This window comes from Helicoverpa armigera, chromosome 20 (genome assembly GCF_030705265.1).
Source record: "Helicoverpa armigera isolate CAAS_96S chromosome 20, ASM3070526v1, whole genome shotgun sequence".
NCBI lineage: Eukaryota > Metazoa > Arthropoda > Insecta > Lepidoptera > Noctuidae > Helicoverpa > Helicoverpa armigera.
The window spans coordinates 10054864-10070445 of NC_087139.1; the positions used below are offsets into that span (position 1 = coordinate 10054864).

At 37.0% G+C, this 15582-nt stretch overlaps 1 protein-coding gene across 3 annotated transcripts in view; it reads left to right on the forward strand.

Moving 5' to 3' along the window:
- The window catches only part of LOC110377368 (thyroid transcription factor 1), a 36391-nt gene extending 32010 nt beyond the window's left edge, over positions 1 to 4381 (forward strand). For all 3 annotated transcript variants that reach the window (XM_049848514.2, XM_021336235.3, XM_049848515.2), the window contains exons 5-6: positions 685 to 771; positions 2266 to 4381. In XM_049848514.2, the coding sequence (XP_049704471.1) occupies positions 685 to 771; positions 2266 to 2505 (327 nt within the window). In that variant the 3' untranslated portion in view covers positions 2506 to 4381. The remainder of the gene's footprint in view (positions 1 to 684; positions 772 to 2265) is intronic.
- Positions 4382 to 15582: the final 11201 nt, after the last annotated feature.

Genomic DNA, 15582 nt, shown 5'->3' on the forward strand with positions numbered 1-15582 from the left:
ACAGAAAAAACGCTACCAATAAGTGTAGTGGCCAGTATTTAGTAACTATGTAGCAATTTGTTTTTATAACGGATGTTGCAACAATAAAATGGCGCGGAGATACTGTAATGTTTGGTATCGTAACGGGAGGAGATCTTGGTACAGGGGAGCACACATCCATTTCAAAGAATAAACACGAGGAAACGCTCTCGATGTATAAATAATAAATAAAGTGTATATTTCGCTGCGTCGGGAGCGTGCGTAGACAAAGGCCGGCCGCTCGGTGGGGCAAACAGCGCATGTTTATTCTTTCGTCATTAAGGTGGAGTGTTGACCGGGTCGGGCCTAGCGCTAATTTCAGGGAGGCACTGACTTCGCCTGTTGACTCGTCACGCGTTTGCGATAGGATTAGCGCGGTAATTGCTATCGTTCCCTGAATTATTGCAAAGTTTGAACGGCTTGACTGGCTGAAAGTCATTGGGGCTGATCTCAAATCAAGGACGGATGTAGGTATGATGACTCAGTATGAGAGTTGTGGTGATGTTACAATATGCCTAGGTACAGGTGTGACTCATTGCATATGCTTGTATGTGTTGAATGTCGTTTTTATGGAACTTATTCTAACTAAATCTCAGTTTTTAATATTTAAATAAACTTTATGTTTAAATTATAATTTAGGTACTATAGCAAAAGTATTTGTTGCAGGTCAAAATATGGTTTCAAAATCATCGCTACAAATGTAAGAGACAGGCGAAGGAGAAAGCGATGGCGGAACAAAACCAACACAATCAGGTCAGTGATCTTCTATGAAAATAGATTATAACTTTTTCAGTTGCAGCCTTTTGTAAATCAAAATGGTTTGCATTTGGTAAGTCTTGTGTCTAGTAGTAATATTTGGTTTATAATTTGAGGTACACAAATAAGGACGCTCTAAGGAAACTTTTGTTTAAAAATTAATAAAATTTCACTAAGGAGAAAAAGCATGTTATCCAAATCACCATATTTTATAGTATGAATTTCCTCCCCAACCCTTGACAGTTTTTATCATAAAACTCCGCAAAACTGATCTCCCGACGCGAACGTGCGACGTGACTTTATTAATTCAAAAATTTTACACAATGCTAATGAATAATGAATATTAACGTGTAAGCGATAATAATCGTTCGCTGACGTCGCCCAGAGGCCCGGGCCCCTGTTTGCGAAGGCGATAGACTTTGCCCACTCGATAGCAATCTCCCGCTGCGACGCTCAATGGGAAACAAAATACGGGACCCGCACTTTCTAAATCTGGCAACCCCGTGACAATTAGAATTATATTTCGCGGGAAATAGGGTTACCTCAAGGTTCAGTGCAAAAGAATAACCTTATGAGATATTATCTAAAGCCTATTTAGATTTGCGGATAAAAAAAAATCTCACAGGACCAGGACGGAGATTTTTATACAATGTTGTTTTCTAAAACATTCATTTGAGTCCAGCAGGACCTATGTATTTTTTTCGACTTAACAGATATTTTTTCTGTAATTAGCCCAGAAAACGTATTTTAGCTAATAAGAGCATATTATAATGCCTCACCAAAGCTTTATCTCCGAAGTTAGATAAATTCAACCGCCTTATTATTTAAACCCAAGCTACTTATCAATTTCCGTGACTTACGCAACAACAAAATACACGACTATTCTTCAATATATTTGCAACATATGCTTAGATTTCTCACAGTACAGCAGTAACCCTGTCTGCAGTACATTGGCTCAATCAGCGTCAGGGGCGGGCGGACCTTCTGATTGTTGGCGCCGCCCGCCCTAATGACGTGCTCGCTTCCATGTTCATTTCATTATTATTTTCATGGTTTAGCTTTTTTAATTAATCTTGGTCTTATTTAGAAATTATTTTGTTTATATAATTATTTATTTAGATAACTATGATCCACTCATGGTTAGAAACAATATAAACTTCGTTAGTAGGCTACAAATTATTTTATGGACATAGGTACTATCTGTAATTCTACGCCTGCGACTCTTTTCATTAAATAAAAACATTCAAGATGTCAATAAATAAGTTTATCGGAATAAATAGTAACTCTACTTAACGATTTAAAGATTTATGACAGAAACATTATGTAGGTATTCAATGTACTATTAATATCGGCATGTGCTATTTTGATTGTACGTACTTCTAACATATCTTACCGTGAAGAAATTTACCAATGTGCGTTTGTTAATAATGTAGGTACGTATTATGACTAATTATGTAGGTAACTGTAACTAATCAACCTCTCTCTCAACAGTCATCATCATCGCCCCGACGAGTAGCAGTTCCCGTCCTGGTGAAGGACGGGAAACCCTGCGGCTCGGGGGAGTCGTCCTCCCCCGCGCACAGTCACTGCGCCACCCCTACGTCGGGGTATTCGGCCCCGCAGCCCTCGCAGGCGGCCTGCAGCAACCCCCTGGTCTCGTCTTACCGCCAGCCCGCGGCCTACCAGCAGCAGTGCTCAGGGTACCTGCCGTTGCAGGGCCGCGCCTGGTAGAAGTTCCCACAGCTTTACCACGAGACAATGTTCAAGGAAGAGATGTATTTCGATTAACTATTTTAATTTGTGGTTCTTTATTTGTATTACGATTTTTTATTGGAAATATTTTTGTCTGTGCGCAGTTTTATTCAAGTGTTGCAGTTTAAAATACTCAACCCGAAATTGGGGTAATCTTTTGCTCATAATTTTTTTCGCTACTGCTACAACTATTCTTAATAATTAAATGCCTAGTTTCTTTATCCTCTTTTATGCCAGTTGTATTAGCATATTTCGAATATTTACGCTTGATCTTAAAGCTATCTCCTCTAAGAACACTGTCTCGGGTGAAGCGTCGCTGGCCGCAGCTACCAAAACGAACATTGATTAGAAAAATAGTGAAATTTCGAAAGTGTTAATGTGAAATGTGGACATAGTCGGTATTCACCGCAAAACGGGAGGAGGGTAATGTGTAAATATTTAGTGATAGCTTTAGTTAAGCACACGTGAGGATTTGAATTGATTCTTTGTGATATTTTTTTACTGACATACAAAACCGAAGAAAAATAATTTTATTTTTTCAGTGGAATTGTACCTAGTTCTTTTTGAAAGTGTTTTGATAAACATTTCTTATTTCTTTCTCTAGATCTCTCTCAGATGTAGTGTCAAATATTTTTCTTTACATATTTCTAATGAGTGCCAAACATCCAGTTTCAAGGTGTCTCCGTTTTATACGTACAAGCACAATCGTTTTGCTTATATGTAATGAATTTTACGGAGCTTTTCACCATCACATTTTATTTATATTTGAACCGTAAGTTTTAAATATTTTTTAATTTCCCACTTATTTTTTTTATAGAAGAACTGTTATTTTTGTCATAAAAGCAATAAATAATTAATTTATAATTTTGTATGATGGTGAAAAACTCCGAGTCTGTAGGTACATTACTGTAAATAACTGATAAAGAAGTAGATAATTGTTGTGTGAATAGGAAATAATTTAAAAAGAGTCAGTGTTTGCGTGTGTAGATACTATCTAATGTATATAGTTGTGATCGCTCGAGCTATGACGAGCGGGTACGGGAAGCATCCCTTGTGCAATCTCTGTCGTTTTAACTTGGCTGATTCTGAAAAAAATTGTTGTAAAGTTTGGTGCACTTTTCTCAGAAAATTATTCACGATCTGTTACAAATGTATAACAAATAGTTAAAGAATGAAGATAATGGAAAATCAACCAGGTTAAAACCTTTCAATTGATCTTTCAAATGGTTATTACCTACTTTTATCACAATAATAATAAAACTATTAAACAACGAATTTATAGTATAAACACATGTATTTTCCATTTAATTGACATTCAGATTAGTTTTTTTGCTGTCTCCAGTTTTTTTTTTATATACAGTCATTTTGCACTAGCAGCCAATGAAGTGTAATTTTTTAAAGTTTAGTGAATGTTTTCGATCACTCTATACTTACTTATAATTTCTTATTTTGTACTTAAATTAATTTTATTTTTTTACTAACAAAATCCTGCGAGTTGCTGCAATGTAAATACTAATTAAAATTAGTGGAGATTTTTTATGAAAGCGTCGGTAACATCGGCAAGATGGCGGCTCTTCCCGCTCAATCCGACAATGAAATAATAGCAATAAGAATTTAATAAAAATTAGATTAATTCGTCAGTTATAACAAAATGGAGTTGTAATTAACGTTTTTCAACTTAATTTATATGTTCTGAGAATTTAGGTCGATGTATAATTTGTAGGTTTAGGGGGAGTTGATAATTATTATAATAATTATAAATAATAGTATTAACGAAAAGGAATTTGTAACTATAATGAAGGAGGAAGGTGTAATGAATTTCGATTTATAAAATTAATAAAATTAATGAGTTTTATTTGGTCTTTCATTCGAGAACTTTCTTCAGGCCCTTTGATCCTCAAGTGGACCTCAAAATGGTGGGGTCAAGCCTTCCGAGAATAGACATTTATATCTAGGTAGAACACTCGTGTCTCAAGTACTCGTTTCAAAGAGAAAATGCTTACTTCGAGATGGTGAAATTTGCATACAAAGGGATAGTGCTTAATTCTTGTCTAACTAAGTACTTTTCGTATTGAAAATATGAAAGAGAAAGGAAGTAAAAAAAAGATGGTAGATACCCATTTTTAAAGGATGAACTGAACTGAATACTTCAAGAAGAAATAAACAATTTGAGTGCTTTCAGACTACCTAAGTACCTACATAGAATTATATAGAGTCCAAAAACTGTTCCTACCGTTAAAACATCAAATTACCTACTCTTCTTTTTCACTGTCAGCTAAAAACAGCAATCTAAGTCAATCACGGCCCTCAAACAATAAAAGTAACAAACGCACACCCCTATTCTAAACGTAAGCTCATTCTTATTGTCTTCAATATTCCCAGATTACGCCATAATCTTTCATAACTCGTATTACAGTTTATTCCGCATGGCAACACCGACTTTGAACGTCAGTCACGGCCCGCCAAAACGAAATAATAACATGGCCGCCCACGACTTTGGCATCACAAGTCAGATTGCGTAATTCTGGAATTGGTACCTTGAGCTAATTGGTATAGGGTAGATTTTTACTTGTATCAATGTGGGGTTGTAACGTTTTGTTGTTAAGGGATCATTTTGATAGAACAAAGGCGGGTAAGGGTACACGTGCGAGTCGTTACGGGCCTCGCTAATAAAACGTTTGGATTAAGTCAAACGTACAGGTGAGGGGCGAAATTGAAAACTATTGGCCTCTCGAACAGATTATGCGAGTATATTGCTAGGATTTGTGTCTCAGGTGACGGGTGGGATGAACATTCTTGTTGCGTTTATAAGGGGCTTATTTTTGGGACTATTTTGTTTTATTGTGCCTATAACAATCAACAAGATTGTGAAGTAGAATGAAATGATTTGTTGTTCTATAATAGAGATACAGATACAGGTTACATAATACATACATACACAGAGAGATACAGGTTGGGGTTGTGCACCTCTAAATGCACTTTTTAAATAAAGGACTTTATTAGGATAAGATTAAAATACCTAGGAACTCAGATCCAAGTTGATATAGATACCTATAAATTAGTCTATAAGAGTAAGATTAAAGTCCTGCTAAAATCACAAACGGGCTTAACCCCACAAAAGACGAAGTGAGCGAATCTACTGCTATTCCTACATTTCAAACTACATGAGAAATAATTTATATTACCAGTATTACCACTAGGATTACCAAACCACAAACAACATGTGTAATACTTTCTCAAACCAAATAATTTCCGTGTCCGGATGTTCTGGCGATTACAAAGATGGCGGGAGCCGTGATTGTGAGCGCCATCGATCGCCTGATAGGGCACGTGTATCGGGACCATTGTCACTACGGGAAAGGGTAGATAATCTAATAGTTTAGTTTTTTTAAAACACAGGTTTGTGGGCACGTAGTGTCAAGGTGGCATTTTAAAGGAACCTCTCAGATAGTGATTCTGTCTTTCTAGATGTCTGATGCGTTTGTTAAGTCTAGCGGGTGAAATTACTTGTTTTACTCAATTACTTGGAGAAATATTGAAATTAGGATTACACAGAAAACAGCTAATATCCTACATTACGAAGTACATACTTACGTATTTTCTTCTCTTTGCTTTACCCTATTGCTGCCTTATTTTAGTTCGTAACTGTAGCAATGATAACTGCTTGTTCACATGAAACAGATAGCCTAGTATTAAGTTGAAAGAAGACCTCACAGCGACGCTATTCCAAGAACCTAGGTAGCTGTTTGTTGAGGAACTGAAGAGGACATAAGAAGAACCAAAGCTTTATGTAAGTATTTCTAGGTGAGGTTGATGATCCTAGTTACTTAGTTAGTAGATAGGTAAAGTTGATGATAATAAGATTAAATCAACATATACACCAAAATCTGCGATGTTTCCGACGGCGACATTCTCGTCGCAACAATCGTGGTCGCGTTGGGCACCAGTGAAATCTGTCTGTACAGCTAAGTACTGTCCTACAGAACAAAAACCCAATTTCATGACCTTGTTAAGGTTGAAGGCTGGAATGGACGAGTAAGATGAAATAAAGTGAATCAGTTGCATGTAAATTAACACCTAAGTTCCAAAATGACCGTTGATGAAAGTCTTATTAGAATCTTACCACTTTGGTACCTGTTTCACAACTGAATAATTGTAAAACAAATTCGTCATCTATCTAGAATACTACCAACCTATCTACAATCCATCGGAACCCACAAAAAAAAGAAAAACTGCAAAAAAAATCTCCAAGGAAAACAAGCCAGCTCTCCCCTATTTCTCCCTCGCTGAAATTCCGCGTATTTTGCGTAGGTACACGATCTGTAAACAAATTTGTGAATATTATTCGTATTTATGGTGGGCCATGAATACGGGAAGGGGTGAGACACCATTACGCCTTAAGATTTCCATTCATGGGGGTTAAGGAGGCCGTCTTACTTTAAATGCATGGGGAGGGTTCTAATAATTGCTGTAATTATTTTGTTCTGGCGTTTTCTTCGGGTTATATTTTTAAATAATTGCGAGAAAATAGGCGATTCCAGTTTTCTAATGCATTATGTTCATGGGATTGAAACATTATATTATTGAGGTACCTAGGTATTTCCAATATCAATAGTTGTACGTAGCCCTGTTGCAGATGTAGTGAACTTAATTTAACCGGCTACCGGCTTCGAGAGAACTAAACCGTAATCTATAGCATACAGATGCAAAATATGTACATAGGTACAAGATATAAGATACATAGAATACTGTGGCACACTTATATTAGTGGTCAAATTATTAGTATTATGTACTTACTTATGTATAGGCAAGGAATAATGAAAGGGATGATTATAATTTTATAAGAACTGTATCTAAAGTAATATTTTCCAAAACTCAATAAAGCGTGGTACATAGACTTTTTGTGATCTCAACAAAACATTGGCGACGCTATCGTCGGTGGCAGGAGCGCAGCGGAGGTCGAGAGCCTACCCTGACTAATTAGAACAAAAAACGCGGGAAAACACAAGTACGCTTGACAGTGAGTCAGAGACAAAGAGCGCGCAGTTTTCCAACAAAAAGGTTTTATACCCTCCTTGAACAGTGCACGATAGCCAACTCTTGGGCCGAGGGCGTAAAGTCGAAATTGGGGATCAGGTTTTAACATTGACCGGAACATTTATTTTTCGGGTGCTTCGGATTTCAAATGTCTCATCTCCATTGTTATACATTTGAATGTCGACTTTCCTTCCATGCAAATAAATCTCAACTTTGCTTACCCCGAAGCTGTTTCTACATCATTTATGTGTGTCTAGGGCTGCGTAGAGAAGCGCCATCGCGTCGATTGTCTCTGGCACGTTCGGGCAAAGAGGCCACAATCGATAGAGCACGGGCGTGCGTCGTAATGAATTTATTAGGGAACCTAGTATTTTGACGAGGATATTCGTTGCTTTATTTTTATGTGAATACTGAACTGAACTAGGATAAGTCGAGAGCTTTGTTTGATGCTGGTTTCAGGTTGAAACTGGCAGAGTCGATGTTTGAGAAATTGTAAACCTAATCATAAATATGAAATTAGGCTTCAATTGGTGTAGCTAGTTTTTGTGTCTGTAGGTCAATTGTGAGACGGTTTTTCTGACTCAAAGAAGACCCATCAACTAAGGCGCGGTTGCACAACATTTAACGTAACTTCGCCAAGTGTCATCATTACACGAAACATTCGGTCGACAAAAATTTTAGATCTCAAAAGGTTTTGTAGATTTGTAGGATAGGTTGTCATCCAGATGCTTCCAGATGTTCGACATCTCGACGCTTGGCTTGACATCCCAAATATTTTGTTACAAAATACACACCCTTAACTACACTGCATCAATCCAGCTAGATCTAATTAGCCGATTGCCACAACCGATAACTATTCCTAACTACGTTAATATCACCTCCCGGAACTAAGGCCTGTCCCAGACATCCACAGCAACGTACATAACAAAAGCACATAATGTAGGTACAAACTGTGAACATTTCACACATTGACACGTGTGCCGTGCGTCTGGTGGCGGACCTCGTTATCTCGCCCGCCTGTCTGTCACGACCACCCTGCTTCGAGTTCCTGGTGTGGTTCCGCGCATTTTTATTTATGGACAGTGGATCTGCTGTTGTCCGAAGAGGATTTCTTGGGGTGGTAATACTTGAAACTGCTTTGGTTTTCTGTAATAGTTAAAAAGTCCATCAGTCCATCACTATGTACTGTGTGTGCGTGTGAAGAGCAGCCACGGTGGGACGCTAGGTCACACTAGATAAATAGGAGCCGTATACGCAAAAATAGTTAATACAGTCAAATAACTAGTTAATATGTTTTTGGGGAGTAACTAGTTTTGGAGTCAATTGGGACAAGTCACTGAAAGAAACTAAGTATATCATAATCATTTACATTTCAGTCTCTGCAAAGAAATGCAGCCTACATTTGAATAGCAAGGTTCAGTCCTACATAAAATATGTATGTGGGACAACTTCAAATAAAACAGATATCTGAAGAAGAATTTAACAACAAAATACCACCATCAGCAGTATTAAATGGTTTTCCATCTATCCCACGCATCCCCAAAGCCGTCGATGGCTCAGAGATGACTGGGCAAATTGCTCGAATGTTCAATAAACCTCCTTTTATTTTAGTCCATTCTGTTCCAACGTTATTTTGACAACTCTCCACACGATGACAGGTGGCGTCAGATACTTGATAAAGGTATTTTCATAATGGTTTCAATTATTAAACCTAGCAGATTGTTTGAACTAACCCGGTTGTTGCGAGTTAAGCTTAAAGGTCTGAAGCTGTCCTGTTTAATTGGATATCATTAATGAAGAAAACCTTGAACTAAAGCTGGACCAAGTACATTGGTACCTATATAAATAAATTATCTCGGTAAATATTTTTATAACGATTATTTTGCAAACCAAACATACTTACCTAAATTGCACTTGCTAACTCTCCTTGCGTTCTATTTCTGTATCAGACGAAGTATTCGTTGTCTCACGTCAGATTTTTCAAAAATAATGAAAATATGCTCAATTTAAAGGTAGAAATGTCATTTGAAAGATGTTCCACCCAAAGATTAAAAATAGGTTCGCACATTGTATATTCTATATTTATGGTACCTACCACCTAAATATTTAAATACTTTAAAGTAAGTATTTCATAACTTTTCCTAACTTAACTGTCATGAACACAGCTTAACATTTTTTAGAGCGCTCATTATAACAATTCATATCATCATTCAAGTTTTAATGAATCTAATTTGAGCGTCAAATTGATGTTTGTTTTGATTCTGTGTTAGTATATCAAGAACTTTGTCTATGCTTCGAGAGTCATTATTGGTTTTTGTTAGATTTAGCCTTGAACCTTCTCAATTATTGTGCAATTTTCAAATTAATATTTTGTAAGCTCTTCCTATTGTGGAAGAATTAATTTAGTAAGACTTCACAGCAAAATGTTCAAATCGAGGTAGCTGCCATACAGTATGGAGAAAAATAGTTTTCTCTAGGTTACAGGGTACGGATGGATCTTTTCTTTAAATAAATGGGATCCAGAATTATTTTTCCGTGTCGTATTGTAAGCACCTAGTTTCTCAAAAATTTGCTGTGTAGATACTGAAATCTGCCAGAGAATTGGTGATGTAGTACCTACTTAAGCAATTTTTAGAGTTTTTGATGTCAAACGAAAGATCAGCCATGGTTAGATCTATATGCCAATGTAATAATTTGATTGAGTGGGAACATTTTTCTAACTTTGTAGTTTTTATAGCGCATATAAACCTAGTCACAAAGGAAGTCGATTTATTTACGTAGTTGAGTAGCTTAGGTAGGGCTATATGCTATATCAAACAACCTATGTATTTCCTTTAGTCCTTGCGTAGCGTCCTTGACGCTCGTATTTTACGTACGGCCCTTGATACCTACTCCAAATAAACACAAAGCGAACGGACATAAAGGATTACTTTTAAAGGCAAAGGCACGACTTTCATCCTCTCGAGGGAAAATGGCGCGCGATCTGACAGCTGAGAGGTTTTGGCGCGCTTTCATTTGCGCGATTGTTGCCCGCTAATGGCGCGCACCGAAACAATGGGGAAATATCGCGATCTTTGCACACAAAGGACATTACGTTTGATGTCGAACGCTTTTGTGGGTACCTACGTATGAATCGGGTTAACGGACGCGATTGGTGTTTTATTTTTTAAGGTTCTCTATATTCTTTAGTAGGTAGGTATATGAGAATAATTGCAGAAGTTCCAATATAAGTAATGTGTTAAGTATTTTGTAGGTTCTTGATAAACTTACACTAGAAAGTACCTAATGATGAAACCACCACCCTTTCAAATTTCTTGAACGTTATCAAGTCGAAAATAATTTTCATGCGGAAATTACTTATACAGAATTCGCTTTAAAGGAATTCTAAGACATCACGCACGGGTGCGTTTCCGTTTAAGCTAAAACTTGTGTAGGTAAACCCTTATTTACCCTCGAATTAACACTCTGACATCAAATAGGTGATAAAATTACAAAATTATCCAGATTTATAAGTAACTTCTGCAGTTTCAGTAAAACATCCTACATATACTTAACTATTCTATATTTCATAAAAAATAATATTGCCGATCACAAACTTAACTATTAGGCGTGCTATTATGTTATAGATTTTAATTTTCACTTACCTAACACAATGAAACTCACACACTTACAAGCCTAAATCACACGCACACATTGAACCACCACATAGAATTTATTGAAAAACGCAACGGTGTTCATTGTAGCTCATTACATAAGTACATGCGTTGGCACCTCAGCCACATGCCATAATTGTAGTCCTGCCCCGCTCGATGGCACTTCACGCTACGCCGGGGGAGATTACGAAACAATGGATTTTTTCCAAAATACATAATAATTCACAGCGTCAAACGAGCCAGCTTTTTGTTGGACTTAGAGTTCCGTGTGACGGTAGCTTAGATGGAAGTCTGGGTGACGAAGTTTAAATAGAATTTCCTTCTTTAAAACTTTCAGACATTTACTTACTTACTTAACAACTTTTTAGGTTCATCCTTGTATAATATTTACTTTAGTTCGAAACAATTAATATGAATTAGCTTATGCGAGAAAAAGAAAATCTGTTATGTACCTATGAAGAAAGTAAGAAGCGATGTAAATATAGTAACACAGAGTAACACCATCATCCATCATTAATAAAAATGATTTGCTAGTATAAACATTCCAAATAAACAATTTGATACATTACCTTAGGACACAATTACTTAGGTACGGAACCGCGATAAATTTTGTCAAAACTACAGCAACACATGGGTGGATTTTTGAGATTTTTTGGGTCCGTGCTCGAGTGGAGTGCTTGAGCGTCGACCGCTGCGCCGCGCGAATTATTAAAAAGTAAAAAAATAAAAAATATATGACCCTTGAAAGTGAGGTCGCCTGTGAATTATAACATGCCAGCTTACTCCCGGACAAATGATTATTACACATTATAATTTAACATCTGTAATCATGAATAACTAATTTATGTTATAAACGTAACTAATCTTTCACGGTTGTTAGGTACTACAGAAAGAGATTATTTTATCAGCGGTGTCATTTAGGTATAGTAGTCTAGTATGTAAGTATATTCAAAATGTATAAGTAGCTAGGTAGGCACCTACATTTCGTTAAGTTTTTCTTAGGAAATTACTTGCCCAAGCGATTTTCGAAAGATGTTGCTGATTAATTCCTGATGGAAAATGCTGAAGCTGTAAGTAGGTAAAAGGTATTATTACTTTTTACCCACACGACATAACAACACTAGCGTTAGGTATAGTCAGACGAGCAAAGCTACAAGATGCTTCAGTGATAAAATCTATTTAAATAGATACCTATAATGTAGTTCCAAATTATTTATCCTGTTAATACAAGGTGTCATTTAACCCACCCATATTATTACAAAGAGGTCTTAAATAAATATCTGCTCAAGAACCATTAACAGCTATCAAAATACTCAGAAAGCCCATAAAAACCATATCAGATCATTAATCATTATTATATCTTTTACTAAAACAACTTTGCAAAAACCGGTAGTCGCAAACAAAAGCCGGGAATGAGTTATCTCCCCTCCACGTCTAACCAACCGCACGACAAATGAATTAGGCAAAATAATACGAAAAAAAATTACACAATAGCTTTTTCAAACCGGTTGTGGGCGAATTTGTTACTAAAATGTAGCAACATCTGTCTAGAGGGGAGAGCGTTACATCCTTGTTTCTAAACTTGGATTTAATTGCCAAACAATATAGCACCCTAACTCCAAGCACAAAAGATTGAATTTCGATCAAAGCAATGAAGAACTTAGGACATTCTTCGCCAGCAAGGGTAGAGTTAACGCCATTACTGTCAAATTGTGAGCCAATCGGCGGCGAGTGGGTCCGACCAATCAGCGGGAGCCGCTGTTCGTGTTCCGAATGTAAAATTTGGGGGGAAACTGTACCGTTAAAGTTTTTTGTGTTGACTCGGGGAGAATTAATTTGTTTTTGGGTGAATGAATATGGGTTAATGTTAAATGCTGCGTGTTTGTTATTTTATTGCTTGTATTACATTTTAGATACGTTACGTTTCCATGTTTTTACATAGTTAGCCTTGTAGGCCTAAAAAGGGTATCGAAAAACGGATTTTCTTCGTCGTTATTTTTATTGAAGGAAAATAAAGAGTAGAGAAAATGTATTTTCTCGGTTCGGATCGGTTCAAGCAAAATTTTTCAGTTTGATCACATTGTTAAACCAAAGATTGCTTAAACATTGCATACCTAACTATAAAAAGTTTCGATCTAAAATTCCTGAAAATATAATGAAAAGTTGTAAAAATTACCTATAAAAAAGCTTTCAATATTGATTGATTGAACATAGCTTGTCCCAGACTAGCATCAGTAGCCGTCAATGTCTTTTCCTTCTTATCTCTATCTCGAAACTTTACCTTACCTACCTAATACCCCCTAAGTTCTAAGTTTAAGAGGACATAGAGATACAGAGGACTTGCCAAGATATTATCAAACTAGAGTGTAGAGGGCATCTTCGTCCATTTGGAATGAAAAGATAGGATACCTAAGTAAGCATAACATATAATTATTCGATGTGTCAATTAGCCCTCATGCAAATAAGTAGATAAGTAGGTACTTACAAAAAAAATATTTCTTGTCATGAGGAGTGCAGTTGCCGCCTTACCAAAAATTCGCAATCACTCGCTATCCCCAACCATCGGAATGTAACAAATCAGTCCCATATTCCCACATTCTCACACACATATCACCTGAACCGTAAACCTTACAACTCTGCTCATTTCCCATAAACCCGGCTAAGATCTAGAATGTTCACTTTACCATGAACTAATGGTGTCAAAGGTTTGTCTTTTGTGCGAGTGTGCTAATGGCGCGGGACGCCAGCGTGGCGCCGCCGACCCGCGGCGCTCGCGTGACTCTGTATCGCGACCCGCGGCGTGCGCGCAGCATGCTTCCGAATTCAAAATTCAAATTCCATTTGACAGATGACTTTGATTTCCCAGTCTTGAGAACTTGAGTGGCGTTTCTAAGTCGCCGGAGTGTGAATGAGCAATTCCCGTTTTGATGGGAATTTGACGGATCTTGTATTGTGAGGTGCATTGAGAAGGTCAAGTGGTCGCGATTCGCTTGACTCCGACTTGATCGATTGTTCGACGGCTGTGTGAATGTGGTGAGTGCGCAGATTCTGTCAAAAACCATTAGCAGTTTACAGTTCGATGGTTTTCGCGTTTCTTATTGCATGGGAGTTTTACTTTCTTTTCTATGTGAGTGGGCTCTTTCATGCAGTTGGATATTAATGAAATCAGGTACACATATTTGCATTAGGTACTAAGAAGTCGTCTCCCGCATACAGCAAATTATTTTGATCAATTCATCACCTGGTTGGACTCTTCCCAAATAATGTTAGGAACTTAGGTCCTACCAAATGCTGTTGGCTAAATGACTGAAGGAAGCCGAAACAGTAGTTAGACCTATTCAAAAAGGTACCTAGTTACCAACTTCATATACATCAGACCTGGGGACTAGGACCTAGCCTAGACAGTAGGTCTATGTTGTGTGAAGTGTTTTTTTTATTTATTTATTTATTTAAATCAGGCATCAAGGCCCATAGAAAACACTATACATACATATTATAACATTAAATCATATACTAATACATACTTGCAGTATTTCAGCGTAAAAATCTCACAGCGACACTCACATACGTAGGTGAGTGCATCGGGTTATTTTTTATCTAAGAATCTAATGAGGAAAAAACTCATAGGTATGGAGTAAATGTTAGAATTTCTTTACGTGCCCCCTTTTCTGTTAACTTTTCAACAATTAGCTAATAAAAAACGAAAACCTCGGACATAATAAAACGCACATTAGCGAACTAAACGCAATGAATTATTTACAGTCCATTACACGCTACCTGGACAAAAAGACCTTAAAAATCGCCGTTAATAACTTCATTCATACTTGAAGAGGCTCCTTTCATAGCCTACCTTCGATTGTGAGAAGAATAAAAACTATTGATCGTGCACAAACGCGCGCCACTTGAAAATCTTTTGTCCGCCATATTGGAAAACGTTTTGACATGTGCACTAACGTGTTTTAATTTATTTATGCGTTTCATATATTTACGTATAAAGGGCTTGTATGTAACGGCTGCATCGATCGATTTGTGCGGTTAGGACTGTTTTTCAAGGTCTTCGTCTCGTCAATATATGATTAGCAATTTTCTTAAAACGCACGGAGAGTTCTGAAATTCTTTCTGTAATAGTGGAGCCTGGTCTCAAATAGTCTGGATCGTCTAATTGTCTCACTTGGCTTAGAATAGCCTCGTAATTTTGCACCTTTAATAAGAGAATGCCCTTTATCTCACTTGATAGATAGATGTGATAAAATGAGTTACCTACCTTACACATAGATCTTGGAAGTCGGAAATATCTTATATGACCCATGTTTTTGATGCCGCTTTTTAAGTTTATATGAAGGGAGATATAAAACAAACAAAAAAA